The 27,680-nt window shown below is 61.2% G+C and overlaps 1 protein-coding gene across 1 annotated transcript in view; it reads right to left on the reverse strand.

Moving 5' to 3' along the window:
* Positions 1–4,701: 4,701 nt before the first annotated feature.
* PLEC (plectin) overlaps positions 4,702–27,680 on the reverse strand; it is a 104,853-nt gene continuing 81,874 nt past the window's right edge. Inside the window, 16 exon segments of the mRNA XM_066626466.1 lie at positions 4,702–4,793; positions 5,312–12,123; positions 13,439–16,819; positions 18,145–18,243; positions 18,517–18,621; positions 18,735–18,818; positions 19,276–19,632; positions 19,763–19,901; positions 21,652–21,830; positions 21,972–22,129; positions 22,594–22,777; positions 24,685–24,811; positions 25,031–25,185; positions 25,284–25,436; positions 25,526–25,651; positions 27,421–27,516. Of these exon segments, the coding sequence (XP_066482563.1) occupies positions 5,848–12,123; positions 13,439–16,819; positions 18,145–18,243; positions 18,517–18,621; positions 18,735–18,818; positions 19,276–19,632; positions 19,763–19,901; positions 21,652–21,830; positions 21,972–22,129; positions 22,594–22,777; positions 24,685–24,811; positions 25,031–25,185; positions 25,284–25,436; positions 25,526–25,651; positions 27,421–27,516 (11,619 nt within the window). The 3' untranslated portion in view covers positions 4,702–4,793; positions 5,312–5,847.

Consider the following 27,680-nt stretch of genomic DNA (forward strand, 5'->3'; position numbering starts at 1 on the left):
CTAGAGGGGAAGGCTCTTTTGAGCAAATACATATGCCAGGCCCTGACCCCTATTTTTCTTTCAACCCCCAGACTTATGCCAGTTACATAGCAGGTGTGGGTCTGAGGAGACCCATAGGCCACTAGGAGACTTGCACAGAGGTAGGCCGCCTGAATGCATGCAGCATCCAATCGCCATCATCACCACTGAATAAAGTGCATAGCTCTGTCAGCACATCAACACAAATGGTGGGGACAGGATTAGGCAGTAGGTGTAGAAGATGTTTCCAAGTTGCATGGAATGGGGGGGGGGGGAATGTAAACAGGACACTGGCATCAAGTAGGCCTCAGAAAATGCCTGCAGTGGGCCCTCAGTATCCACAGGGGATGGGGATTTGTTCCAGGACTTCCTCCCCAGGGTTACCAAACAATCCTGCTGCTTGGATGGGGGCAGTCCTGGATGGGGCAACAGCCTCATCACTTTGATGCCACGCCAGGCCCTCCAGAAGTCATACCGGCCTGAGGGGCACTCCACGGGCCTTCACACCTCCTCTGAATGGCTCCTGGGCTCGACTGGAAGCCACTTCTGGTTTGCATCTGTGACTTCCAGTCGGGTCCAAGAGATGTTCTGAGACCAGGTAAGGCCAATGGAGTGGGCAGAAGGCCTCCCCACGCCTCCTGGCTGTGACCGGAAGTCATGGACATGAACTGAACGTGGCTTCTGGTTGTGTTCTGGAGGCGTGGGGAGGCGTCCAAGGATGGTGGAATTGTGGCTGCCAAAGAGAGGGAAGCAGGTTTAGCCCTCCTCCTGCCTGCCTCCCCCCGGTCCTGGTCCTGGTCCAAGGGCAGGCCTGAGCCCCAAGTGGCAGAGGGAGGGGGAGACAGCTTTGCTTGACTTCCAGGCAGGGCCTCAAAGACCCGAACGGGAGCTGCCTTTTCTCTCCACTTAGGCCTGCACTTTTCACTTCTGTGGGGAAAACAGGCCTGAAGAACGCACAACCCAAGCGAGGAGCCCTCGAAGATGTGGTGGTCCCCTCGCCAAAGGGCCAGCGACTCTCACCACGTCTAAAAGGTTCCCCAGAAGTTTTCTTGGCACCAGAAGGTTCGTTGTACAAGAGGAGCAAGTGACCCAGGAGGCTGGATCCTGCCACGTTGCGGCTGACCGGCCCTGCACGAATATCGGGGCAGTCAATGTGGGGTGGAGGAGACTCTCAGGTGCCACGCCTCCTTGAGGAAGCAGCCCAGGCCCCCTTCCTCAGTACATCCCCCTTCCTCAGGTTGCCACAAGCACAAGCGGCCCCCTCACAATCACGTCGCCTCAGGACAGAGCGAAGCCAGCAGTTCCTCTGCTGGGCGAGGACAAGCCAAAGGCAGGATGTGGGTCTGGCCCACAAGAGGAGCCTGTTACAGCCTCTTCTGGCAGTTCCTGGAAATGGCTGCTTAATTGCAGGCTGTGTGTAGGGGGAGGGGACGCACCCGGACCCAGCAGAGGCACTGATCTGGACCTGCATTGCCCTGTTGCACAGCCGTGGCTGCCGAGTGCCCTTTCGTGCCTTTCCTGGAGGCGGTGGGTCTGGCCACAGCTACGCGGGCTGCGGGTGCATCTGGGCAGGACTGCTGCAGCGATTTGACATGGAGGCTTAGGCCCAAGCCCTTCCAGGTGCAGTCAGACTGCACTGGCTCCTGGGCCCGGCTCCAACCTCTGATGGTGGTGCCCCCTCCCCTCCCCCCCGCTCACCCAGGGCTCTAGGCCCAGGAACCAGGGGAGTGAGAGGGGGTTGGTGGCTCCTGCTGATGCAGCACAGGGCATTTTGGTGGCAGCTCCTGAGCTTTGTGACAGAAGACACACCTTGTGTGCAGCAAGTCCCAAGTTCAATCCCTGGCAGAAAAGACCCCAGCCCAAGAAAGCCCTGGAGAACCCCAGCCAGTCAGTGCAGACCACCCTAGCTGGGTCAGAGCAGAGGTCAGCAAATAAGGGGTGTGTATTGCCTTCTAGGTGAGTCATCCTCCCCATCCCTGTCACTGCAGGGGACTTTGGGAGGGTATTTGCCACTCCCTCAACCAGTCAGCAGCTCTCGCTGGGAGTCCCAGTAGACCCCTTCCTGTGAGTTATGGGGGGGGGGCAAAAGGAAGTTCTGCAACTGCTCCGTTTCTTAAGTGGCAAGCAGCCACAAAACACCCCCCCCCCAAAAAAAAAGTGTTCACAGAGAAGGCCGAAGAAGCACCTTTCAAATGATAGCTAAAAAACCACTTGCATTTGGGGAAGCAGCGGAGCCGAATAAGACAGCGCGTGAAAGGTCTTTGGCCTGGGAGCAAACACCTTCAGGTCTGGCTGCCACTGCCAGGGGATGGTTATCGCCAACCGGGACCCGCCTGTCTCGCCTCCTCAGTGTTCCTGAGGCAGAAGAGCGCAAGGATTCTCAGGGTGCTGCTGAAGAGCACCCATTTCAAGCAAGGCTGTCCTCTGACTGACAGCAGCTGCCCAATTCCAGGTCCTGGCATGCTCTAGACGGTGGCGAGTCAAGATCTTGCTGGGGGGAGGGGAGGGGGTTCTGCATCCACAGTGGTGGCGGCCAAAGCCTGCAGGAGAACCTGCCCGATTCTATGGCTTGCCTCCACCTGCTTCTTGCCCAGGCTGCCACCTGCTGGAAATGGCCTCCAACCCAAAGCTCTCAAAGCCACCCCCTCCCCTCCTAACTGGACTTGTAGGTCATACCCTGAAACCTGCCCCGAGGTGTGGACTCCAACCCTTCAGGACTTGGTTAACCCATTTCTGCCCAGCCCACAGGTGTACCACTTGGTCCCTGTTGTGTGTATGCAACGCTGATGGGCAGAAATGCCTTAACCACAGGCCCCAGGGAGCAGGCAGTTTGCATTCTGAAACCCTTCTGTGCTTCGGGGGGGGGGAGGGGGGCACAAATCAGTGATGGTCACCATCTCTTCTGCAGAGCCAATGGCAGAGTCTCAGCACAACCGTGATTCAAGACAGCAGCAGAGTCTTCAGCCAGCTGCAGTGCCCGCTTAGCAAGGGAGGGGCTCCTGTGTCAGACTGGTTCACCTTGCTGGTTCAGCAACAGGACTTGGCCGGGCTCCCAAACAGCAGGAAATTCCCACCAGCCCTGCAAGCACCCCTTCTCTGCAGTGCCTGGTGTGAACCCAGGCCTCGGGTGGCCCGAAGGAGGAGGACTGCTGGGGCCCAGGGCCAGCTCCTTCCGGGCTGCCACACGGGTGAGCTGTGCACAAACCACACGAGGCCAGTTCATAGAATCTCCTTTACTGGCGGAGATGCTGGTTCCATACTGCAGGTTTTTACAAACACTTCATGATATTTACAAGTCATGGTTTAGTGTTTTGCCTCCCCAAACCAAGCTGGGACTAGACAGTTTAGTTGGAAGGTGACTCAGCCAGCCTCTGCTCTGAGCAGCCCCAGACAGAAGAGAGGCTGGCCTGCGCAGTGCCCAAGAGCAAGGAAAGCCCCTGCCAGGCTGTGCTGGCTGGCACGGAATGTGGACACCGGGTGGCCCACGTTAGTGGCACATCATGCAAAATCAAAAATGGGTTAATGAGCAAAGAATACAAATGATAAATGGGATGGTGTGACTAGCATGGCGCAGAGGAGGATGGAGGGGAGGGATGAAGGAGAGCCACCCAAGGCGGTCTGGGAGGAGTTCCAGGTGGGAGGCAAAGACCCTCTTGGAGGGGGCAGAGTGAGCTGGAAGATGCACTAGTGCGCAGGGCAAGAAGCCCAGAGAGGATCCCCTTGAGCCCAAAACAGGCCTCTTGCCGTGGCCTAGAGCTGCCTTCGCACCTCTTATTGCTTCCGAAGGAGACGGCAAGGCACCTTTCAGAACGCCAGGGGAAGAGTTTCCCAAAGGGGAGGGAAGGGCAAAGCACACCCACGTCGGGAACAGGTGGGCCGGGGCAGCAGCTTCTTTGCCATGGCAGGCTTGGTGATGGCCCTGCTGGCCAGGCCTCTGACACGTCCAGCACCCTCTTCAGCACATGCTCCCCCACCCCCCACATCCAAACAGTGACGCCTCTGAAGGTTCATCCCGTTGCGCTTCTGCAGGCAGCCCTCTTGTGGACGAGGAGCTCTCAGCGAGCTGGCGTGGGAGTCCTGCTTCCAGGGCCTGAAGATCAGCTGGTCTTGGCTGGGCCAAGGGGGGATTTGGGGCGCTGCAGCCACTGCCTCCCCCTGCCCCCAACCATTGGCCAGGCTGCTCCTAACTGCTCCACTGAGTAGGCAAAGGGAGGAGGGGTGGACTCCCGTCCTGCTTCCCCCCACAGTGGGGTATGAGATCCACGACAACAGGGAAGAGAGTTGAAATGGACCATCCAGCACACTACAATAAAATGCAGAAAGAGGGATGAGATGAGACAGAGGAAGGATCCACACGTGAAATGGCACCAGCCTTGAAGCCACCGCTGGCCACCCTCCCCCACTGCCCTCTTAGCATGGCCTAGCAGGGAAGACGGGAGAGCTGGGGCCAAAGGTCAGCAAGGGGGCAGCTCGCTCTGCAGTCACCAAGAACAGTCAAGGTTTGGGAGGGGAACACGCGGCCTTGGGAGGCTTCAGCCTCGGACCAGAGAGGACTCTGCCCCATCCACCCACACACTTCGCCAGAACCGGCACTCCCTCAGCCCAGCAGAGCACCCTGGAGTTACCTTGGTGGGGGAGGACCGGCAAGGACCTGCAGCTGCCACCGCATCCAGACCTCCTCCCAGGCCGAGCCGAGACCTGCTGGCTTCAGACAACCAGGCCAGGAGTTCTCCCAGAGCCGGGGGGGCTTCTCTGGCGGAGCTAGAAAGAAATGCCTGAGAGAAAGAGAAGGTGTCACCATCAGGGCAGTGGAGCCCGCAGGAAAGCACAGGCCTTGCAAAGAAAGAAAGAAAGAAAGAAAGAGCTGGGCAGGGAAGAGGCAGCCCCTGCTCCTGTGTCTGCGGGGGGGGGGGGCTGGGCACCAACAGGAGGATGCCACCGCAGGGGGAAGCCACCCAAACGGCTCCCAGGCCAGGCAGGGATCCACAGGCACCAGCACGCCTCCGGGGCTCTTGCCGGGGCCCGTGAGGGGAGCTCCCTTTGCCAGGCCAGGGCACTTCCCAGGTACACAGCGAGGGACAGACACAGGTGGACGTGCAGAGGCAGCTCCGAGCAGGCCCAGGTTCCCCAGTGAGGAGAGCACGGAAAGCCAAGGGCAGGAGCAGAGGCGGCAGCAAAGCCCAGTGGAAAAGGAAGCCCAGGCGGAGAGCGCAGGTGCGGCGCAGCAGGCGGCAGGCAGGCAGGCAGGCAGGCGGCTCCAGGTCAGCACGGAGGCAGCCCTCTGTGCACTTACAGGCCGAGTGCCGGGTCCACGGCATGGAGAGGAGGCCGGCCAGGGAGCAGCGGTGCAGCAGAGCAGCGGTCCTGGATTGTCCTGCCAGGAAGAGGTGCTGGTGACTGTGTCGGGAGCTTGCTGCGGCCCAGGGGCTGAGGGGAGTGTCCGGTCAGGCCGGGGTCTTCTGGAGGCGCGTCGTGCACAGGTGGGGGCTCTCAAAGCTCTTCCTCGAGGGAGGGGAGGGACCCCGGTGGAGTCGGGGCGTCAGCCTGGCCCTGCCGCTGGGCAGGCTGCGCAAGGGCAAGGCTGCCAATGCAATTCCAACATACAAATACCCGCTGAACAACTGTATATATTAATATATTAGTCTTTTTGGTTAAATTTGAGGCACTGCTTTGGAAGGAAAAGGAGTTTAAACATTAAAAAAGAGTAAACGCCAACAGGAATCAGGACCAGGATTAGCCAGTAGCTTCATACCACATGCAGAGCAGAGAAGAAGGCAAAGGACGCTGCTGTTGCGGTGGTCTCGGGCGGACGGGGCATCGGCAGGTCCTTCACACCACGGGCAGCTCCAGCCCTGCCTTGCCGGCTTCCCACCTCTTGCCTCCGCTCGAGTCGGCGCTGCTGGCTGGGCTGGGGGCGTATCGGCGCCCGTAGCTGGAAGAACTGTAGGAGGAGGAGGAGAAGGACATGGAGAAGCCCGAGCCGGTTGCGTCAAAGCTCCCCCGCCTGGAGCCCGACTGGGAGCCCGTCCGCGAGCCGGATCTGGAGCCAGAGGTGGAGCCGGAGCCGCTGACGCTGTAGGGACTGTAGTAGCCCTTGCTGGACTGAGCAGAGGCTTCCAGCAAGCGCAGGCCCGTGCCCTCCTCCATCATGCTCCTGTCCATGGCATCCTTGTAGGAGATCTTCAGCTTGGTCTTGGGGCAGGTCAGGTACTTGGAGTAGGTGCCAACATCCCGCAGCTTCTGAGCCGTCCGGGCATCGACGGTGCCCTTCTGCAGTGCCTCGTCCAGGGAGACCCGGCCGGCCACTTCAGGTTCAATCAGGCCTCCCGTCAGGTACTGCACCTCGAGGAAGCGCTGGCCAGCCTCGTAGTACAGCCAGCCTTTCTTCAAGGCCTGCGCTGCAGACATCTTGCTCTTGGTTCTGGGGTCCTCAAAGCCGTAGAAAGCCTTCTGAGCGAGGTTGATCCTGTCCACCATGATCTTGTCCACCAGGCCCTTGTTCACCGCATCGGCCACAGAGAACTTCTCCCCGGTGCTCGGATCAATGATCCCCCCGGTGCAGGCCTGGGCCTCCAGCAGCCGCTGGCCAGTGATGTTGTCTACCAGGTTGCGCCGCATGGCTTCTGTGATGGAGACTTTTTCCAGGGTGCCCGTGTCCACGATGCCAGCCACCGGCCCTGTCTCTTCTGTAGGGTCACTCCAAGATGCCAGCTGCGCTCTGGCATGTGCTGGGCTGACAGGGTAGGAAGAGGAGGAGCCAACCGAGGAAGATCTGGATCGGAACCCACTCACGCTGCCCGACAGCATGTCTGCAAACTCGGTGATGGACAAGGTGCCTGAGCGGTACTGCTCCAGGGCGGACTGGTCGATCAGCCCTTTGGCAATGGCGTCGTCAATGTCGTACTGCCGGCCTGACCTCCGGTCGATGATCATGGACTTGACAACTCCGTCTGAGGAGGAAATGGTGATCTCCTCCCACTCGCACTCCTGCTCAGAGAGCTCCAAGTAGGTCTGGTGGTCAATGAGGCCTTTGCGGTAGGCCTCGTACACAGACATCTCCTTCCCGGTCTCAGGGTCCACAATCACCACCCGACGTTTGCGGACGGAGGACTTGGAGGAGGTCTTCCTCTCCCGCTTCTTCTCCTTCAAGGGCAGGAGGCAGAGCCCAGTCTCCGGGTCAGTGATGCACCTCTCCATCAGCTGCAGGTAGGTCAGGTTCTCCTCAGTGTTTGGGTCAAAGAACCCCTTGGTGTCATCGCTGGGGTCCAGGAGAATCTCATTCATTTCCTCGTCAAAGAGGCCTCTCTTGTAGGCGACCTCCACGGGCAGGCGGTGGCTCTCCTCCGGATCGATGATGCCTCCTGTGGCAATCTGTGCCTCCAGCAGCCGGATCCCGTGGTCCTTGAGGATCAGGCCTTTCTTCATGGCTTGGAAGAGGGAGATCAGCTTGCCCGAGTAAGGGTCCTTGTAGCCTGTCACGGCCCTCTCTGCAGAGAGCAGCTTGTCCTTGAACTCGGGGCCCACGATGCCCATGCGCACCGCCTCCTCCACGGTCAGCTTGAGGCCCTTGATGGGGTCGATCACGTAGCCAGTGGCTGCCTGGGCCTCCAGCAGCTCAAAGGCAGTGCCGGGGCGGATGATGCCCTTCTTCATGGCCTGGTACACGGACAGCCTCTCCTTGCTGGAGTCCACGTACACGCCGGCGATGCAGCTGGTGCCCTCCAGGAACCTCTGCAGGTTTTTAGAGACCTCTTCGACCGAGGTCAGGCCCTCCTGGAGGCGCTGGGCAGTGGCCTCGTCCATGACCTTGGAGCGCACCAGCTCTTCCACGGTAATCTGCTTCCTCAGGCCCCGGAAGGTCAGCTTCCGCGAGTCACAGAGGGGCAGCAGGAGGCAGCCGCTGTTCTCGTCCTTCTTGCATCGCTTGAGCACCTGTGCGTAGCTGAGCTTCTCGTCTGTGGAGGGGTCCACGTAGCTGCGGACCTCACTGGGCTCGGACAACCGGTCATAGGTCTCCCTGTTGAAGAAGCCACGCTGGCAGGCAACTTCCAAGGGCAGGTGGAAGCCCAGATGTGGGTCCACAACTCCTCCGGTGGCCAGCTGCGCATCCAGCAGCCGGAGGGCTTCTTCCTCAGGAATGAGCTCCTTCCTCATGGCCTGGAACAGAGAGATCTTCTGCTCGCCGTAGGGATCACGGTAGCCAGTCACCGCTCTCTCGGCAGACAAGAGGCGGTCGTGCATTTCCGGGCCCACCACCCCTTTCCGGACAGCCTCGTCGACAGTCAGTCTCTCGTTCTTGACGGGGTCGATGATGAAGCCTGTGGCGGCCTGGGCCTCCAGGAAGGATCGGGCCGCCTCTGCGCTGATCAGCCCTTTCTTGAGGCTCTGGTAGATGCTGAGCTTCTGCTTGCTGGATGGGAGGTAGATGCCAGCCACGCAGCCAGACCCATAGAGGCAGTTCCAGACGGCCTCGAGGTCCAGGACTTCCCGGACGGTCTTGGAGCCCTGCTTCAGCATGTTGTAGATCTCGAGGGAGATGATCCGGGCCTCGTAGAGGTCTTCGGCAGTGATGCGGCGTCGGACGTAGTCATAGGAAGTGAAGTCTTGCTGCCGGATGATCTCGGTTCTCTCAATGATCTCGATGATGATGATGATCATGCGCTCCTTTGTCACGCTGCCTGAGCGGAACTCTTCCATCAGCCGCTTGCGCTGCTCCTCAGGAATGAGGTCGGAGTGCATGATGTCCCACAGAGACATGGAGGAGCCAGCCAAGTCGCCTACCGGAATGTCCACCTGGGTCTCCTCAAAGACCTTCTTGGTCTCTGCCTCGGTGTAGACCTGGGTGGTCTCCACGACGGCAGGCCTCTCAGGCTGCCGCAGGGGCAGGAGGCAGAGCCCCGTCTCGGGGTCCTCGACGCATCTCTCCTTCAGCTGCAGGTAGGTCAGGTTCTCCTTGGTATTTGGATCAAAGAAGCCCTTGGTGTCATCTGTGGGGTCCGAGAGGGTCTGGTGCATCTCTCTGTCCAAATAGCCCCGCTTGTAAGCCACCTCCAGTGGAACGCGGTGGCTGTGCACAGGATCTATGACGCCCCCCGTGGCCATCTGGGCTTCCAGCAGGCGGGTGGCGTGCTCCCGCAAGACGAGCCCCTTCTTCAAGGCCTCGAAGAGGGAGATGGTGGCCCCGGAGTAGGGGTCCTTGTAGCCAGTGACTGCTTTCTCTGCAGACAGCAGCTTCTCGTGGAGCTCAGGCCCCACAACACCAGCCTTCACCGCCTCGTGGACGGGCAGCCTCTGGTTCCGTACTGGGTCCACCACAAAGCCCGTGGCTGCCTGGGCCTCCAGGAGGATGGTGGCGGTGCTGGGCAGGAGCAGGCCCCTCCGCATGGCCTCGTAGATGCTCAGCTTCTCCTTTGCGTCCTCCACATAGACGCCGGCAATGCAGTCCCCACCGCGCAGGTACCTCTTCACGGCCTCCACCTCGGAGAGGTCCTTCACCGACTGCACGCCCTCCTGCAGCTGCTGGTACTGGCTCTGGCTGATGACCCTGGACTCCAGCAGCTCCCTCGCAGGCACAGGTGCCCGCAGGCCACTGAAGGCCAGCTTGTCTTGCTTCTTGGCTTCTGCCTCTTCGATGATGGTGATGACTATTTTGATGACCCTCTCAATGGTGACCTTGCCGGACTTGAACTGCCGGATCAGCTCCCTTCGCTGCTCCTCTGTGAAATACTCGGAGTGAATCAGCTCCCAGACGGCCACGGTCTTGCCCTGCAGGCTGCCAGCCGGGACCTCGACCATGGTCTTGTCCAAGGTCTCCTTGGCCTGGCCGTCAGAGTAGACCTCCTCCTGCTGGAGCCGGATGGCCTCGTCTGAGAGGCAGAGCAGCTGACGGCCGGTCTCCTTGTCCCGCGGGCACCTCCTCTGCAGCTGGGCGTAGGTGAGATGCTCCTGGAGGTTGGGGTCGTAGTACAGCTTGGCATCCTCAGCCGGGGCGGACAAGGTCTTGTGCATCTCCTCACTGAAACAGCCCCTTTGGCAGGCCACGTCGAGTGGCAGGCGGTGGCTGTGCACCGGATCAATGATGCCGCCAGTGGCCAGCTGAGCCTCCAGCAGGCGGAGCGCAGCGTTCCGTGGGATGAGGCCTTTTTGCAGGGCCTGGAAGAGGGAGATCACCTGCCCCGTGTAGGGGTCCCTGTAGCCCGTCACGGCCTTCTCTGCAGACAGCAGCTTCTCGTGCAGCTCCGGCCCCACAATGCCGGCCTTGACGGCTTCGTCCACAGGGAGCTCTTTGTTCCTCACTGGGTCAATGATGTACCCTGTTCCAGCCTGGGCCTCGAGGAGCATCAAGGCTGCCTCTGGCTTCAGGAGGTTCTTCTTCAGGGCGTCGTTGAGCAGTACCTTCTGGCCCGTTGACTCAAGCAAGATGCCGGCAATGGCACTGGTGCCCTTCAGGTACCTCTGGATAGACTCCACGCTGGCCACGTCTCCCACGGACTTCCTCCCCTGGCGCAGCTGGTCATACAAATCCTGGCCAATGATGCGGCTCTCCAGCAGTTCCGCAGCTGGAACAGGAGCCCGGAGCCCATCGAAGCAGAACTGGTTCTTCTTCTCACTCTCCTCCACCACTGTGATGATCACTTTGATGATCTTCTCCACCGTGATCTTGCCTGTCTTGTACTGGCGCAGAAGGTCCCGCCTTTGCTCCTCGGTGAAGTACTCAGAGTTGATGATTTCCCAGATGGTCACTGTCTTCCCCTTGAATTTGCCGAAGGGAGCAGACACAGTGGCTTTCTGGAAGACGTCCTTGGCCTCCTGATCCGTGTAGACCAGCTCCCTGCCTCGCACCGCTTTGTCTGTCAGGGGTAAGAAGCAGAGGCCGGTCTCAGGATCCGTCACGCATCTCTCCAGCAGCTGCAGGTAGGTCAGGTTCTCCTGGGTGTTGGGGTCAAAGAAACCCTTGGTGTCATCGCTGGGGTCAGTGAGAATCTGCTGCACCTCCTCATCCAGGTAGCCCCGTTGACAGGCAGTTTCCACGGGCAGGCGGTGGCTGTGGACGGGGTCGATGATGCCCCCGGTGGCCACCTGGGCCTCCAGCAGGCGGATAGCGTGCTCCCGGACAATGAGGTCCTTGGCCATTGCTTGGAAGAGAGAGATCTTCTCCCCTGTGTACGGGTCCTTGTAGCCCGTCACGGCCCTCTCCGCAGACAGCAGCTTACTGTGCAGCTCTGGCCCGACCACGCCTTCCCGCACGGCCTCGCTGACAGAAAGCCTCTGGTTCCTCACGGGGTCTATGATGAATCCTGAGGCGGCCTGGGCCTCCAGCAGAACGAGGGCCGTGCCGGGGCTCAGCAGCCGTTGCTTCATGGCCTGGTAGAGGCTCAGCTTCTCGTTGGCCGGCTGGACCAGGAGGCCGGCAATGCTGCTTGAGCCTTGCAGGAACCTCTGGACCTCCCCTCTCTGCGACAGCTCCTTGACCGTCAGCGAGCCTTTGCTCAGCTTCTCCAGCTGTTCCCGGCTCAGGACGCCGGCTTCGGCCAGCCTCCTGGCAGGCACCTTCTGCCGGATGCCGTCGAACTCCAGGTTCGGCTCCCCGTTCTGCGTGAGGCCGTCGACCGCCTCCCGGCCGTTGGGCACGGCCGTGGTGGGGAGCGCTCTGGCCTCCTGGGGCAGCTCATCCGTCTGGATCATGATTTCTCGGGTCTGCGCAAGAGCAGCCCTGTGCTCCTCCTGCAGGTGCTCCAGCTTCTCCCGGAGCTTCTGGTTCTCTGCAGCGAGGAGCGTCTCCTGCTGCTGCCGCTGGCTCTCCAGCTGCCGCAGCTCCTCCTGCTTCCGGCGGACGTTCTCCTCGGCCTCCGCCTGCCTCCTCTTGGCCTCCTCCAGGGAGGCCTGCAGCCGCTGTCTCTCCTGCTCCATCTGCCTCTGCTGGTGCTCCTGCTCGGCCTTCAGGCCCTGCGCCTTGCTGACCTCGTCCCGGAAGAGCTTCTCCAGCTTGGCCTTCTCCTCCTCGACCAGCCGCTCCTTTTGCAGGAGGGCGTCCTTCTCCGACAGGAACGTCTGCTGCAGCACCCGGGTCTCCTGGCGCAGCTGCTCCTTCTGAGCCGTCTGCATCTGGGGGAAGAAAACAGAAGGAGCATCACTTCTGAGCCGGCTCATTTCTGCTGGCGGGGGCGGGAAGGGGCCAGCGGCTCAGCCCAGGAAGTCAGCACAGCAGGTCATGGTACAGGCCAGCATTCCAGGGGTGCGGTGGGCTCAGGGTCAGCTCACAAAGCATGGAGGAGGCAGGAGGGAGTCACTGCAAAGGAGGGCCCAGAGGCCCTGCTGCCTGTCTCGGCAGAAAGTCAGCACTGGCGCTGGAGCCTGCGGGCCCAGGGAGCCCAGAGGCTTCCGGCTGGACAAGGGGGATCTGTGCTGGGCAAAGGTGGTGGCACAGGAGGGAGGGAGTCTCCCAGGGAGACTCCAGAGCAGCGCACGTCCTGCTGGCTCTTGCCTGCACTCGGAAGAGTCACGTGGACCGTGAGGGACTCGGCATCTTCCTTGGCGCAGGAGCTCTCGGAGCTCCAAGTCGACTGCTCCACTCACAAGCTCCTTGCCCCACGTCTCCTTCCTGAAGGAGCTTTGCCTCCAGAAAGGCCCCTCCTCTCCTCCCCCCAGCTCCCTCCCTCCCTCACGTGGGGTTCTTCTCCTTGCTCTGCCCGCTCCCTGTTCACACTCCCAGCTGCAGGGGCTAAGGCTGGTGCCCCTGGAAGGTGGTGCTGCTTGCCTGGGACTGTCCAGGCCCCTCCCCTCCCCTCCCCCCAGGCCGCGTTCTGTGGCATTCCAGTGCCAACCCTTCGCTCCAGGAGTGTCTGCCTCCTGCAGCAAAGAGCACCGCAAGCGCTCCCCTCCCTCCCCACGATCCACCGGGCTGCGAGTCCCTGCAGGCAGGAATGGGCTTCCCTGTCACAGAGCCTGCAGTGTCTTGGCACAGCTCTGCCAACAGGTGGGCAGGCAGTCTCCGCACCACTGCCAGAGGTGCCCACCTGCTGCAGGCGCAAAGTGGCCCAGGCTGCGCTGCTGTTGCGCCGCTTCCCCAGAGCGTGTACTTGCCATGCTGACCACTTGCTTCAGGTGCAGATCCACCCCATGTGCCCCCTCCCCAGAACTGGGACTCAGAACTTAGGCAGCCCTGCCTGGGGGGGATGCAAGTGCCCACTGCCCACGTGCCCTCCCCAAGTGTAAGTGCCACGCAAGCAGAGCTTCTGCACAGTGAGGAGGCTTTTGCTGCCCTCTGCCCGGGGTAGAGGGTGAGCAGCACACCCCACTTCTCCCTCCTGCACCCCACCCTTGTCGGCCTGGGGAAGGAGCCACGGGCCAGTGGCCCCTGGCGGGTGCTCATCCGGGCTGAGGAAGCCCAGTGCGAGTGGGGCCACCACCACCGAGGTACCTCTTCCGCCCTCTGCTGCAGCCGCTCCGCCTCTCGCTTCAGCCGCTCCTTCTCCTGCTCCAGCTCCGCGATGGCCCTCCGCAGACGCTCGGCATCCTGGTCGCTCTGCTGCCTCTGGATCTCCAGCGCCTGCACCAGCGTCACCTTCTCCTGCGTGGCCAGCTCCGTCTGGTGCAGCCTGCTGCTGATCTCCTCGGCCTGCTTCTTGAAGCGCTTGGCCTCCTCCTCGGCCTTCGCCTGGGCCAGGCCCATCTCGGTCACCTGCAGCTTCAGGCGCTCCGCCTCGGCCGCGATCTCCAGCTGCCTCCGGCGCTCCGCCTCCAGGGTCTTCTGGAACCCCTCCGCCTCCTCCAGGAGCCGCTGCTGCATCTGCTCCTTGTCCTCCTGCAGCCGCCGGGCCTGCTCCTGCGCCAGGTCCTTCTGCTTCTGGAGCACGTCTGCTTCCGCCTTCAGCTGCGTGGCCTCCTGCACCGCCTGCATCTTCTCCTTCAGGATCCTCTCGGCCAGGGCCCGCTGCCGAGCCAGGTCTTCCTCCGCAAGCTTGCGTAGGCGGGCAGCCTCTTGCGCCTCCACACTCAGCCGGGCCGCCTCCTCTGCCACCTGCCTCATCTTCTCGGCCTCCTCTGCCAGGAACTTCTGCATCTTGTCCTTGTCCTGCAGGGCAAGCGCCTTGTTCTCCTCCTCGATGCGGGCCTTCAGCCGGACCAGCTCCTCCATCTGGACCCGCACTTTCAGCAGCTCCTCCTCCGCCTGGGCCTTCTGCCGCACAGCCTCAGTCACCTCGTCCTTCAGGCGCTGCAGCTCCTCCTCCAGGATGCTCTTCTGGTGGTCCGTCTCCTCCAGCCGCAGCTGGACCTTGGCGAGCTCCTGCTCCACCTGAGCTTTCTGCCGGAGAGTCTGCTCGGCAAACTTCTTGTGCTTGGCCATCTCGGCGTCAGCCAGCTGCTTCTGCCTGAGTGCAGCCTGCTCTGCCTGGGCCCGCTTGGCGGCCTCCAGCTCAGCCTCCTTCCTGAGCTTCTCGGCCTCTGCTTGAGCCCGGGCCTGGGCCTGGGCCTCCTCCTCCGCCCTCTGCTTCATGCGCTCCGCGTCCTCCACCAGCTGCCGGGACAAGGCGGCCTCCTGCTCCGCCTTGAGGCGCGCCGACTCGGCCTCCTCTGCCGTGGCCTTGGCCCTCTCGGCCTCCTGCCGCAGCCGCTCTAGGGCGCCCTGCTCCTGCTGCCTGCTCTGCAGCAGTTCCTGCTCCTTCTGCCGCACGGCAGCCAGGTGGGCCTTCTCCTCCGCAGCAATCCTCTTCTGCGCGGCCTCCTGGGCCAGCCGGACCTGCCTCTCCGACTCCTCCTCGGCCAGCTCCTTCTGCCTCCGGGCCTCCTCCACCTTCGCCCTCAGGCGCTCCACCTCCTCCAGGGCTGCTTTGCGCTGCCGGGCAGCCTCCTCCTCCGCAGCCAAGATCTTCTTGACCTTCTCCTCGGCCTCCCGGCGGCGGTTCTCTTCGGCCAGGGCCAGCTGCCGCAGCTTCTCGGCCTCCTGCTCGGCCCGCTCCTTGCTGCGCTGGGTCTCCTCCGCGCTCTGCCTGATCCGGGAGAGCTCCAGCTCCAGGTCGGTCTTCCCAACAGACGCTTTCTCAAAGTTGATCTTCAGAACGGAGATCTCCTCCTCGATAATCCGCCGCTGCCTCAGGGTGTCGTCCACGAGGGTCTTCTGCCTCTCCAGCTCGTCGCTGGAGGACTTCCTCAGCTGAGCAATCTTCTCCTCAATGTCCTGCTTGTGCTGGGCAGCCTGCTCCTCCAGGAGCCTCCGCTGGTAGGCCTCGTCCTCGGCCAGGCGCCGCAGCCGCTCGTTCTCGGCCTCCTTCTCCTTCAGGGCGATCTCGGCCTCGGCCTTCAGGCGCGAGGCCTCGTTGATGGCTGCCAACTTCTCCTTGAGGATCCGCTCGGCCTCCGCCCGCTGCCGGGCCGCCTCTTCCTCCGCCAGCTGCCGCTGCCGCTTGGCTTCTTCGGAGAGCGTGCGCAGGCGGGCCGCCTCCTCGGCCAGCTCCCGCAGCTTGCTGGCCTCCAGCTCCAGGATCTGCTTGGACTTCTCGCTGGTGGAGCGCGAGTCCTCCTCCGCCTTGGCTTTGCTCTTCAGCACCAGCTCCATCTCCGCCCGCAGCTTGGCCAGCTCCTCCTCCAGCTCCTTGCGCTTCTGGATGGCCTGGCCCACCTCGCTCTTCAGGCGGAAGAGCTCCTCCTCCAGGAGCAGGCGCTGCTGCTCCCCGTTCTCCACCTCTGCCTTCAGGCGGATCAGCTCCTGCTCCGCCAGGAACTTCTGCTGGGCCGTGCCCTCCGCCAGCCCCCGCTGCCTCTCCAGTTCCTCCTCGGCCAGCTGCTTCTGGCGCAGGGCGGCCTCCTCGGCCTTGGCCCGCTTCCTGGCCTCCCGCTCCGCGTCCTCCTTCTGCTTCTCGGCCTCCTCCTGGGCCAGGGCCTTCTTGTGGGCCACCTCCTCGGCCTGCAGGCGCAGGCGCAGGGCCTCGTTGGCCTTCTGGCGCCACTTCTCCAGCTCCTTCTCGGCCTCGTCCCGGCAGCGCTCGGCCTCCAGCTGCTGTTTCTTCAGGCGCTCGCTCTCCTCCTGCAGGTGGGTGACGGTGATGTGCTCCTGCTGCAGGGTGAGCTCCAGCTGGGCCGTCTTCTCGGCAAAGGACAGGCGCCGGCTCTGCAGGTCGGCCTGCGCGCTCTTCTGGGCCACCTCCTGGGCCACCTGGATCTGCCGCTCCTTCTCCAGCTCGGCCTGCTTCATCCGCCGCTCGGCCTCTTCCGCCTGCAGGCGCAGCTTCTGCAGGTCCTCCAGCGCCCGCTGCTTCTCCCGGGCCGCCTGCTGCTCGGCCTGCACCTTGCGCTGCAGCTCCTCCTCGGCCTCCCGCTTCTTCTGCGCCTCGTCCTTGACCTGCCGGCGCAGCCGCTCCGCCTCCTCCTGGGCCAGCCTCTTCTGGCGCTCCGCCTCGTCCGCCCGGGCCCGCAGCGCCCGCAGCTCGCCCTCGGCCGCGGCCTTCTGCTGCTGGGTGGTGTCCAGCTGCAGGCGGATCACGTGGATCTCCTCCTCCACCCTCCGCCGGCTCAGCTCGGCCTCCTCGATCAGCTTCAGCTTGGACTGGATCTGCAGGTCCGAGTTCTGCTTCGTCTGCGCCAGCTCCTGCTGGATGTTCTGCTTCTGCTGCTCCGCGTCCACGGCCACCAGCTGCCGCCTGCTCACCTCCTCCTGCATGCGCCGCTGCAGCTCCAGGGCCTCCTGCTCCGCCTGGGCCTTGGCCCGGGCGTGGGCCTCCGCCAGCTGCTTCTGCTTCTCCAGCTGGGCCTCCACCTCCGCCAGCCGCTTCCGCTCTTCCTCCTTCCACTTCTCTGCCGCTCTCTGCGAGGAAGGGGCACAGAAAGAGAAGAGAGGAGAGAGAGAGAGAGAGAGAGAGAGAGACTGGAGTGGGAGGCACGGCAAGGGGTTGGGGCACAGCCTGGCTCTGGCCAGGAGGCACCAGGAAGACAGGCCACGGGCCGAGAAGGGGCCCCTCGTGCTCACGCAGGACAAAGACAGACAAGGCAGCGGGAAGACCAACAGAGGAGGAAAGACACACAGAGGAACACCGGGCGAGCAGCGTCACGCCAGACACCAGGCCACAGGACACCAGCAGCAGGCAGACTCCCTCACCAGGCCCACAGCAACAGGTAGCAGGACCCCCACCAGGGGCCTGAAGAGTGGCTGCAGGACACGACCAAGAGGGGGCTCCAGGCCAATGGAAGATGTGAGGTGTGTGGGGGGGAGGCGAGGGGGAAGCAGCAACTCCAGGTCCTGCCTACCCCTGCTGCTGCACCGGGAGCAGGTGGGCTTCCACTCTCTACCTCCAGGCTGAGCCAGGCAGCCAGAGGTTTCCCCAGTAACCCAAAAAGCAGCCGTCACCTTCGGAGCGCTGTGAGCACTGCAGGGCGAGAGAGCCGGGGGAGGGGAGACAGAGACCCCAGGCCAAAGGACATAGCCTGCAAGGGTTGCTGGCGATGGGCAGTGGGGAGCCCTTCCTCTAGCAATGGGTCTGGGGAGCCCCTCTCTCCCCAGACTGCTCCATTGCCCACCGCTGCCTCTGTCCTCGCCTCTGCCTCTCACAAGTTGCTGGGCACTGCGCGGAGCAGCCAGGGGCCCCTGCCAGAGAGGGCCCTTCATCCAGGGAGAGCACAGAGGGGAGGGGGTACCGCCACAAGGGTAAAGAGCATGCACAGAATGCAGTACCTGCTGCAGAAATGCCCGAGTCCACCTCCTTAACCCTCCATTAGGTCCCCACCAATACAAACACTCCCCAAGACAAAGCGCCGGCAAAGCAGCTCGACTTCCAGAGAGCAGAAACCAAGAGTTAAGAAAGTCACCAGACAGAACTGCACGCTGCAGCGGAAGAGGACAGACCACGGCCCGCCACCCCAGCAGAAGCAGTCGCAGCCTGACGAGCGTGTGTCTGGGAAGCGCCTCCTGTGGCCAGGCTGAGCCAGGCCCGCTCTGCATTCGGGGCCTGGGGCACAGCAATGCTGGCAGGGCCCCAGAGAGCGGGCCCCCAGGTGGAGAGGTCTGCTGGGTTAGGGGAACCCCACAGGCCAACATTAGTGATGCAAGACAGGCAGGCCCTGTGGGCAGCGCTCTGGACCATCAGGGAGAAGGGGCCAGCGCCCTGCCCCCCCCACACTAGGCCACTGTCTTACCTCCTCCTCCTCCAGCCGCCTCAGAGTCTCAGTTATGAACTTGATGTACTGGCTGCTGAGGGTGGTCAGTTCGCTGTACTGAGTCCGCAGGTCAACGTACTGCAAGGTCAAGGCGGTGCTGTCAGTGTTGGTGCTTTCATCCCACCTGCCAAGGTGGGCAGAGGGCACCAGTGCAGACAGCCCTCCGTGTCACCCCATATTTGCCAAGGGCATGGTTGGGGCCTATTTTCCACCTCACCATCCCAAGAAGGCAGCAGACCCTCCCCCTCCAGCCAACGTTCTTGTCTCTAGTGCTGCTGACAGGAGCCTGGAGCTCCCTGGGCCTGTCTCCAAGCGTGGAGGTTGTCTCCAGGTACAACCTCCCCCCCTCACCTCCTGGATGATGCTGTCCGAAGCAGACTGGACTTTCGGCTTCTTGGCTGGAGAAACCACAGGCTCCACCTGGGCCTTGAAGGTCACCAACTGGAGCTCATAGTCCTTGGCAAAACAGAGAGTGGGGCGGGGTCAGGTCTGCATCCCGAAGCCCCCCGGCTGTCAGCCCACCTGCCCCTGCCACCCTCCAGCACCAGCAGGCCCAAGCGTGGCCTCACCTTGATCGCATCTATGTACTGCTTGGCAAAGCGCTGACACTCCTCCACCGTCTCCCGGTGCCGTTCACACTCTTCCAGCAGTTTCTGGGGAAACAAACCACTGGAATTGCAACCTGAGGGCAGGAGAGGTAAGGGCACCTCCCCCTCCGGACAACGTCATGAACTGGCAGCGCCCAGAAGGGGCAGCACAAGACTGCAGAAGGGCATCCAGGACCACTCCTTCTCTGGTGGACATCTGTACACAACAGATCACCGCCGGGGAAGAAGGACTAAGCAAGTGATTCCTATTTTGCATCCCCCGATTTCTGCCACAAGGGGCACGGGGTGCACCCCAACAGCTGCACTAAGGAAAGGCAAAGAGACGGTCGGGGAACTCTTGCCCAGGGGAAGCTGTGCCATTGGAAAGGCCCATCCCAACAAGCCAGTCTCCCTCCAAGCCCCTGCCCAGGAGCTATAACCTCAGGAGATGGAGGCTGAGCGCAGCAGGCAGGCCTTGCCACATGCCACGCGCCACACGCCTCTGCCCAGGTCCGGGCATTACCTTCTCCTGCAGCAGCTGCTCTCGCACACTCTGGCTGCTGGTGACGGGCACAGCCTGAAGGGCCTCCTGGCGCTTCTTGGCCTCCCGAATCCACTGGATGAGGCTGTCGTAGCACTCGCGGTAGTAGCGCAGCTGGCGCCCCAGCTGGTCCAGCTCCCGCTGGCGCAGGTCAATCTGAGTCAGGACAGCTTGCCAGCGCTCCAGCAGCTGCTGCACACGCTCACGGTAGCGGTCCAGGTCGATGTCCCGCTCGCTGTGCCCCCTCACCATCCGCTCGTTCACCTCGCTTGCCTTGCCCAGGTCCACCTCCAGGGTGCTGAAGAGGGGCTGGTGCCCTTCCACCTGCCCACGCAGTCTCTGTGGCACACAGGGCGCAGGGCTACGTTGGGACAGGGAAGTGCCAGCACTGCCCAGCTCCGCCCCTGGGCACTTCTCCTCACTGGGAACACTCTGCCCAGTCAGCCTCCCGCCCGCCCTGCCCAGTCACCTTCAGCTCCGCCTTGGTGGCCTCCAGGGCTTTGAGGTCAGCAGGCACAGCCTGCACGTCCTTCAGCTGCTCCTCGTACTTGCGGACCAGCTCCTCGGCCCCCTGCGTGCTGCGGATCACCAGGTTGACGGTCTTCAGCCTGCAGGGCGAAGAGACCAACAGAAACAGTGGCCGGAGCACAAGGCGCTGAGGCCTCCCTCACCCACCCGGAAACAGCAAGGGCCCAACAAGGGGACTTCGGGTGGCCAGTGCCCCCCCCCCGCCTCCCTCTGCCCAGAATATTTTACAAGCCTCGCGAAACAAGACTGAGAGGCAAGAGAGAGATGGCCCTGCAAAGAGCCTGTCAAGCAGGGGTTCCCAACCCTTGGTCTAGGGACCACAGGTGGTCCGCAGGACCCTGCCGGGTGGTCTGCAAGGTCTCCTGAAGAAAGGGGGGGGGGTTTCCCAGGAGGGGAAAAAAAATCTTTGCAGCCCCCGCCACCTATCAGCGCTTGCAGTCCTGGCCTTCTTGTGGCCCCCCCCCCTCTCCTCAGCATCTGTCTGTCTGGCTCGTCTTCATGTCCAGCTCCTGGTTCGGGCACGTGCTGACTTCTCACTTACATCAGGTGCAGCTGAGGCTGTGGCGCAGGCTGTGAGGTACTTGGAGGCTTACGTACTTGTAGACGGGGGGGGGGACGGGTGCTGGGGAGGTGGTGGAGCAAGGGACGGAGAGCAGCCAGGGACTGTGTTCACCAGCGCTGCCTCTTCAATGGGGAAAAAGCACTTTTTGCTGGGTTCCCCCCCCCCCTTGGATAGGCCCCTGAGGTGAACACAGCTTCTGGCCACTCTCCACCCCATTCTTCACAGCTTGGGGGCTTGGAGGAGTGAGCTGGAGGGAGCTGGTGCAGTCCAAATCAGTCACTTGCAACCCAGGAGGGGGAAGAAAAGATCGGCCACTGGAGAAGGGTCAGAACAGGGTCTGCTGCAGGCATCAGGTGCTGCATCAGGGAGGAGGAGGAGGACAGGCTGCTTGGCTAGAGGAGATGCGCCTCCCATCCTGCCTGGGGTTGCAGGATCCACACTTGGATCCTTTGCAAGGAGTCCTTCCTTGAAGCTGGCAGGCACTCTGAGGGTTAAAAAGGGCAACTCTTAGAGTGGAGAATGTGGGTGGGTGGGATGAGTGGGGAAGCCACTTCTTGCTCCACCCACTCCTTTGACTCTGCCACCCACTTGTGTGGGTCTCCAGCCTCTTTGTTGAGTGCAAAGCCTGTTGGGGGGTGGGGTGAAGGTGCAGAGGGTAGAAAAGAATTCAAGGGTGTGGGAAAGGAGCTCCCAGGTGGTGAGGGAAGACCAGGCTCACAGCCCAGCCAGTTGGGCACTAGTGACGACGTGTGTGTAGCTTTGAGCAGAAGTATAAACCCAAGAATTTCACAGCTAGTGAAGCGAATGCAAGCACAACCATCACATTAATTCTACATAATCTTCTCCGTGTATTACAAATGTAATTGTATTTTTGTGTGTGCGAGAGTGATGGGTTGCATGTGGTCCTCAGCATCTCCAAATGTTGCCTCAGTGGTCCCTGAGCTCCTGAAGGTTGGGAACCACTGCTGTAAAGTGAATATAGAGGGCTGTCAGGAGATCCCGCAAAGGCCAAGCACAGTGACAATGGGGCGGCTCCAGCCCCCAGGTCACCTCCTTTGGGGGCCTCAAGGCCTACAACACAAGGCTAGTGATGGCCACAGTAGGGAAGTCAAGAGGGGAGTTAGCCTGTGAGTTTCTGAGCCCCAGGAAAAATCAGGAGAAGAGGATAGGTAAAAGCGGTGTGTGTGTGTGTGTGTGTGTGTGTGTGTGTGTGTGTGGTGCACACAGCAGGGGGTGGCCTGGTAAAGGGCCTGGGGGAAGGAACTCACTTCTCCAGGTAGATGCTGGAGAGACTGTGAACCTGGTCCATTTTCTGCAGGGTGATGTCCAGCTCGGAGCGCAGCATAGGGACTGAACCAGCCTGCTCTGGTTGGGCTAAGACCTGCTCCGTCTTCTCACTCACTCGGCCCAGGCTCTTCCTGATGCCCTCCAGCTCCAGGTGGATTTGCTGAGGAGCAGAGAAGACACAGAGGGTGGACAGGTGGTGGGGGGGGCTGTTCGGCTGCCCAGGCAGCTGGGGCAGGGCCCTTGGCTGCCAGACTGCAGCAGCTCACACCACAGCTGCTCCTCGGGCGGGGTGGGGGGGTACCTGTTGGTCATTGATCCGCTGGGCGCACTCCTTGACTGGGTCCTTGTCCAGCGGAGAGCGGATTTTGTGGATAGTGCGGGATTCGCAGCCCTCCAGCTGCAGGCGGATGTCCTTCAGCTGGGAGATGAAGTTCTTGCACAAGGACTCCTCTTCCTCTCCTGCCCAGCAAGCACAAAGTTTGGGGAAAGGCCCACAGCAGCCACAACTGTGGGAGGGTTGGGGGGAGGCCTCAGGGCAGCCAACAAGGGAAGTGATCCCCCCCCCCCGTCACTGAGGGCAGCCAGAGGGGATGTGTGGGGGGGTCGTCAACAGGCCAGCTGCTGGGGGGAAAGCCAGGCATTGGCTCTGAGTGCGGGAACGGCAGAAGGTGCAGGCCACCTCCAGCACTGAATGGAAACCAAGAGCTCAGGGGGCCATTCCTGGTCTTGCTACCCAGTGTTGGTGCCCTGGCGGCAGCACCAGCAGGCAGAGGTCCTGGGCAAGAGGGCCCCTCCCTGCCTTGCAGGCCTGGAGGGGCAGCAAGGTGAGGCTAGTTAGGAGGCAGCAGCCGGGGCCTGGGCACCGGGCCCTCTGCAGGAGGCCCAGCCTTCCGCCCCGCCCCGCCCCCCAGGCCCAGCCCCACCTTTCTCTAGGCTGTGCAGCAGCAGCTCGTACTTCTGGCTGCAGGCAGTGTAGTCGCGCTCCACCTGCAGCCGGTCATCTGGCAGGAAGTTCTGGGAGTCCTGGCTGTTGCGCAGAAACTCCTGGTAGTGGGTCTCGAGGTTGCGCAGCGTCTGCCGGTATTCCTCGGGAGCCATTGTCCGGAACTGAGGAAGACACGTCTGGTCAGAGGGCATGCCGCCAACCACTCCAGCCCCAGTGTCAGGTGCAGGCAAAAAGCCACCTGTGCACACCTACACTCTGCGTCACTGAAGAAAAGACACTTAAGCGTGGGGGGGGGGCGGCAAGAGGGCACGAAGAGTCCTGCTGGACTGGGCCCACGTGCTCCTCAGAAACTGCTGTTGAGGGAGACAGAATGTCCCGATCCTTGAGGCCAGCCACATGTGGCCATCAGGACCAGAAGTCACGGCTGCCGCTGGCCCTCCACAGCTCCAACCCTCTTCTCTGTCCCCTTGCAGAGAACTGGCCTTTTCTGTTGCTGTCACAGGCTGGGTCAGTATTTTCGCTCAACTAATACCCACCAGGCGCCAAGGTATTTTTGCTGGTCCGTCCCCAGCAGCTCAGACACCGGCAGTGAGCATGTGATGCTGTAGTTCTGGCCCCAGTGCGCACCACTTCGCAATTATTGATGCCAAACAGCATTCGCTGCCTGTCTGCCCAGCTCAGAGCAGTCCTTTTGGAGCTCTTCTCAGTCTGTTTCAGTTCGGGCACCCAGAATAACTGGGCGCCACCTGCAAACTTTGCCACTTTGCCCTTTACCCCCGACTCCAGATCCTTGTGAACAAGTTACAAAGCACCAGCCTCACTGCAGATCCTCAGGGAACTCCTTACTTCCCCCACTGCGAAAACTGCTCATTTATCCCCTCCCTCTGCCTCCACATGAATAGGCACAAGGATGTGGTCTTGTGATTCAGATTCAGAGAGGCTCTTCAAAACCTCTGAAGTACATCACTGTAAAGACTGCAGGGAAAGACAGTCCATCCATTCATGCAGAATGGAGAAAGAGGAAAGCAAGGGGATAAAATTCAGCGGCGGGGAGGGGAAGAGAGGGGAGGGGGCCCTGTCCCTCTCTCTCCTGACCCACTCCGCATCCTGCCTGACCTCTTGGGCATCCTGCACAGCACCAAGCAAAAAGAACCACTGCCACCCCATCCTCCCCTCCCCGGGGCCAGAAGCCTGGAGGCAGAAATGAGGCACGAGGGGGGGAGGGCTCCTTGCAGCCGCAGCAGGAGCCCCCAGAAATCCACTGCCCAGGCAGACACCTGAGCTCTCAACTGCTGTGCAAAGGCTGTGAGCAGCACTGCTGCAGGCCAGGGGTCTGGGGAGCCCTCCCAAGGTTCAGGCCCCAGCAGCTTCCTGGGGACATATATTCCTGAATTATTTGCCATCTGTATGGAGACTGTCGGAAGGTCAAAGTAGGTGGATCCTTTGTGTCTTAATGGTTGCAAAAGGCCATATTCTGAAGGCTGGGAAAAACAAATTCCCACCTGTGCATTTATACTGGATCAAAGATTTAAGTGCTCTTTCGATATCTGAACTTATTTCTTTCAAAAGTCAACTATCTCCAGATAAATGTGAGAAAATCTGGAAACCCTTTTTGGATGTATACGCGGAATCTTTATGGATCCGACCACCAATATTATTTCTGTTTATGTGTGCATTATCTAAAAAAATGAGAGGAAAAAAGCTTCCTGGGCACCCGCCCACACACAACATGGGAGGAGCCCAGGCGCAAGGGTGCCCCTCCTCTCCGGGAGCCTGTTCTAGAGGGTTCCTCAAGCCCCTTACGAGACCCCATGTCTGGGCCCACCCTGCAGAATCTCTTCTTGGAGCTGGGGGGGGGAGGAAGAAGAGCAGCTGCAAAAAGAGCCCCCACAACTTCCCTGCTCCACCCTCTCCAGGAAGGGAACCAATCCTGAGCCACGGCTGGCCTCCAAACCTCTGCCATCGCAGCAAGCCCCACAGGCCCCCGGCAGGGCTTGGCTAGCAGTGGCTTTCCCGAGCACTGGGGATCAAGCCCTTTGGCTGTGGACGGGGGGGGGCTGAGCCTCACTATGAGGAGAGACCACGACTGGATCTGCTGAATGTCCCGCTGGAGGTACTGCCAGGCCAGGAGGCTCTTCATGTCGACGTGCAGTTGGTGCCAGAGGGCCAGCAGGCTCTGGTGGGTGGCATCCAGTCTGGGACGAGAGAGGACAGTGAGGTCAGGGTGAGCCTTGGGGAGGGGGGAACCAGCTCCTGACATGGCACACAGAGGCAGCGTGCAGCAGCCCCTCCCCCACCCTCTGAGCAGGGGCCACAGCAGACCCCGCAGGAGCACTTCTGGGTGCCGTCTGGGCCACAGTCTGGACTCTTTTGCCCCCCCCGAGGGGAGAGCAAGCAGAGGGTGCTTTGCAGACCTGCTGACAGCATCCAAAGCCTCCTTGTTGGGCGGGGGCACCAAGAAGCAGACGGAGGGCATGATGGACTCGCTCCCCACCGCGTTCAGCACTTTCCACTTGGAGGGCTGGGCGTTGCTGAGGAGGGTGCAGGAATCTCCCTTGTGCACCGTGATCTGGGGGGGCAAGAAAGGCAGCTGTACGTTCTTCTGATTTCGCAACTAAGCAAGCACTGCCACCCTGCAGGCAAGGCCAAGCCCCTCCCTCCCCTCACCTCCATCTGCTTGTAGTCACAAACGGCCTGGAGAGGCAGCCGGCCCTTGAGCGGTGTGGCCGGGCTGCGGGGTTTCAGCTGGACGATGGCCTTGGCCCGCTTGCCCAGTCCGGCCAGGTGGCCCTGGTACTCAGTCAGGCGCTCCTTCTCCTCCTGAAGGGGTGGCACAGAAAGGGGGTTGTCAGGAAGGCACCTACAGTGGCAGAGGCAGCCGGAGAGTGTGGGGTAAGCCCCACGCTTACCAGGGCATCCTGCAGCAGGTCCTCGAGGCGTGTCACTGTGACAGAGCGGTCACAGACAAACTTTCTCCTCATGGCCTCCTGGCTCTTGCGTAGGGCCTCGGCGGCCTCCCTCACATCAGAGAAGAACTGTGGGGAGGAGGGTGCAGGTGAGGATCCCCTTGGCACAGAGTTGGCACCAGTCACAGCAGGACTGGGGATTCTGAGCAGCGCTTCAGGGGCCCACACAGGCAGGGGCAGGGGACATGCCGCGGTAGGGATGGCTGGCTGGCAGGCCTGAGAACCGCCTGCAGTTCTCCAGCTGCAAGTGGGACCTGAAACACAGCTTTCCACCAGACTCAGTCCCCCTGGTCTCTCCACGCAAAGCCTACACGTTGTTACTGGCGCCACGGCACTGTCTGGGATGAGCGAAGGACACGCCATTGCCTACCGGTCAAGGGAGGCCCCATCAAAGATCACTGAACGGAGTGGGGGGTCAAGGCCACTCCGAGAGCTAGCAGTCAGAAGGGCGACAGCCGGACACAAACAGCCAGGAGCAGGGGGGGGCAGTGAAGAGGGTTTTAAGCAAGGCGAGGAAGAGTAGCTTGGGGGAGCAGAGAGACCACTGCCTCAGTGGGCCTGGCAGTGCGCTTGCAAAGGCCAGCATCAGGAGACCAAGCCCCCTGGGCTGGCCGGCCGGCCGGCCACCCACCCAGCTGCATGCTTGTGGGAGGGGCCTGGGTGGGAGCAATGGACACCCACAGCAGCAGGCCACGGTAAGGCAATGCCTGCGGATGCAGCTCCCCTGGGGTCTCAGCGCACAGACCTGTGCAGCCGGCTTTGGGGCAGGCAGGCTGCCACAGGGCCTCCCGTACCTGGCTGAACCCCACACACGGCAGGGGAAGAGTGGAGCGGCCCACGGGGAGGGGGCTGCTCAGGATACTAGTCTCTAGGCCTAGTACTGCCAGATTGTTGTTGTTGGCAACCTTCAGTCTCGAAAGACTATGGTATCGCGCTCTGAAAGGTGGTTCTGGAACAGCGTCTAGTGCGGCTGAAAAGGCCAATCCGGGAGTGACAATCCCTTCCACACCGGGAGCAAGTGCAGTCTGTCCCTGGCCTGTCTCCCCGGCTGTGGGCCTTCCTTCTTTGCCTCTTAGCCTCAGCCTGTTGGCCAAGTGATAACCACAAGAGAACAAAGTACCCCAAAACGTAGGACATCCAAGAAAAATGTAGGCTACAGCAAAATAAAAGTTAACAACTCTTGTACATCGATTTCATGCGCTTAATCCCATGTGCTTAAGCCCTGCTATCCAGATGAGAGGCACTTCTGCAAGCGGGTGCTTGTGCTCCGCTTTTATTTCGCAGGGGGAGAGTAACTGGCCCTCCCCCACCAGGTCTCTTCTAGAGGCCGTCTCCTGGGGTTCTTCTGCATCTTTCAGACGGTGAGCCCTTTTGGGACAGGACGGGGAGACAGCAGTTGTTTGTTTGATTTTGTGTAAATTGCTTTGGGAACTTTTTGTTGAAAAGCGGTATATAAATATTGTTATTATTAATTTAAACACGGAAGTGATTATTATTAATAATAATTAACAATACTTATTGAATTTAAAACTATATTACATAAGACTTATTACATTCAGGCTGCAATCCTAACCTCACTTTCCTGGAAGTAAGTCCCACTGAACACAACAGGACTTACTTCTGAGTAGACCTGCTTAGGATTGTGCCCACAATTTATGAAGTGCCCACAAGAAAGCTCTGTGCTGCCTGCAGGGGCCACTCACAGGGAAAAGGAAGACACTTAAGTTCATTCCAGGACACAAGGCTAAAAAGAGGAAATGTCCTGGAAAAGGAGGACATGTCCTGGAAAAGGAGGACATTGTCTGGTCACCCTGAGCCCTGCCAACCGCCCACAATACCTGGAAGTAGGCTGTGTTCTCCTTCAGGTGGGCCTCAATACAGCAGCACAGCTGCAGCACCCAACTCCACTGGGTCTGCAGGGCAGCCTGGAATGCCTGTGGAGGACGGAAGGGAGGGAGTAGGAGAGTGTCTAGGAAAGCTGACCCCCCCCCCTTGCACAGGAAACCAGCTGGGAGAGACGGGGGGGCGAGGGTTGCTTTCCTCTGCAGAGATAATGCCAGGATGTGGCACCCGATAAGGACTTGTGAGACGTGTGTGA

Source organism: Tiliqua scincoides, chromosome 4, assembly GCF_035046505.1.
Source record: "Tiliqua scincoides isolate rTilSci1 chromosome 4, rTilSci1.hap2, whole genome shotgun sequence".
NCBI lineage: Eukaryota > Metazoa > Chordata > Lepidosauria > Squamata > Scincidae > Tiliqua > Tiliqua scincoides.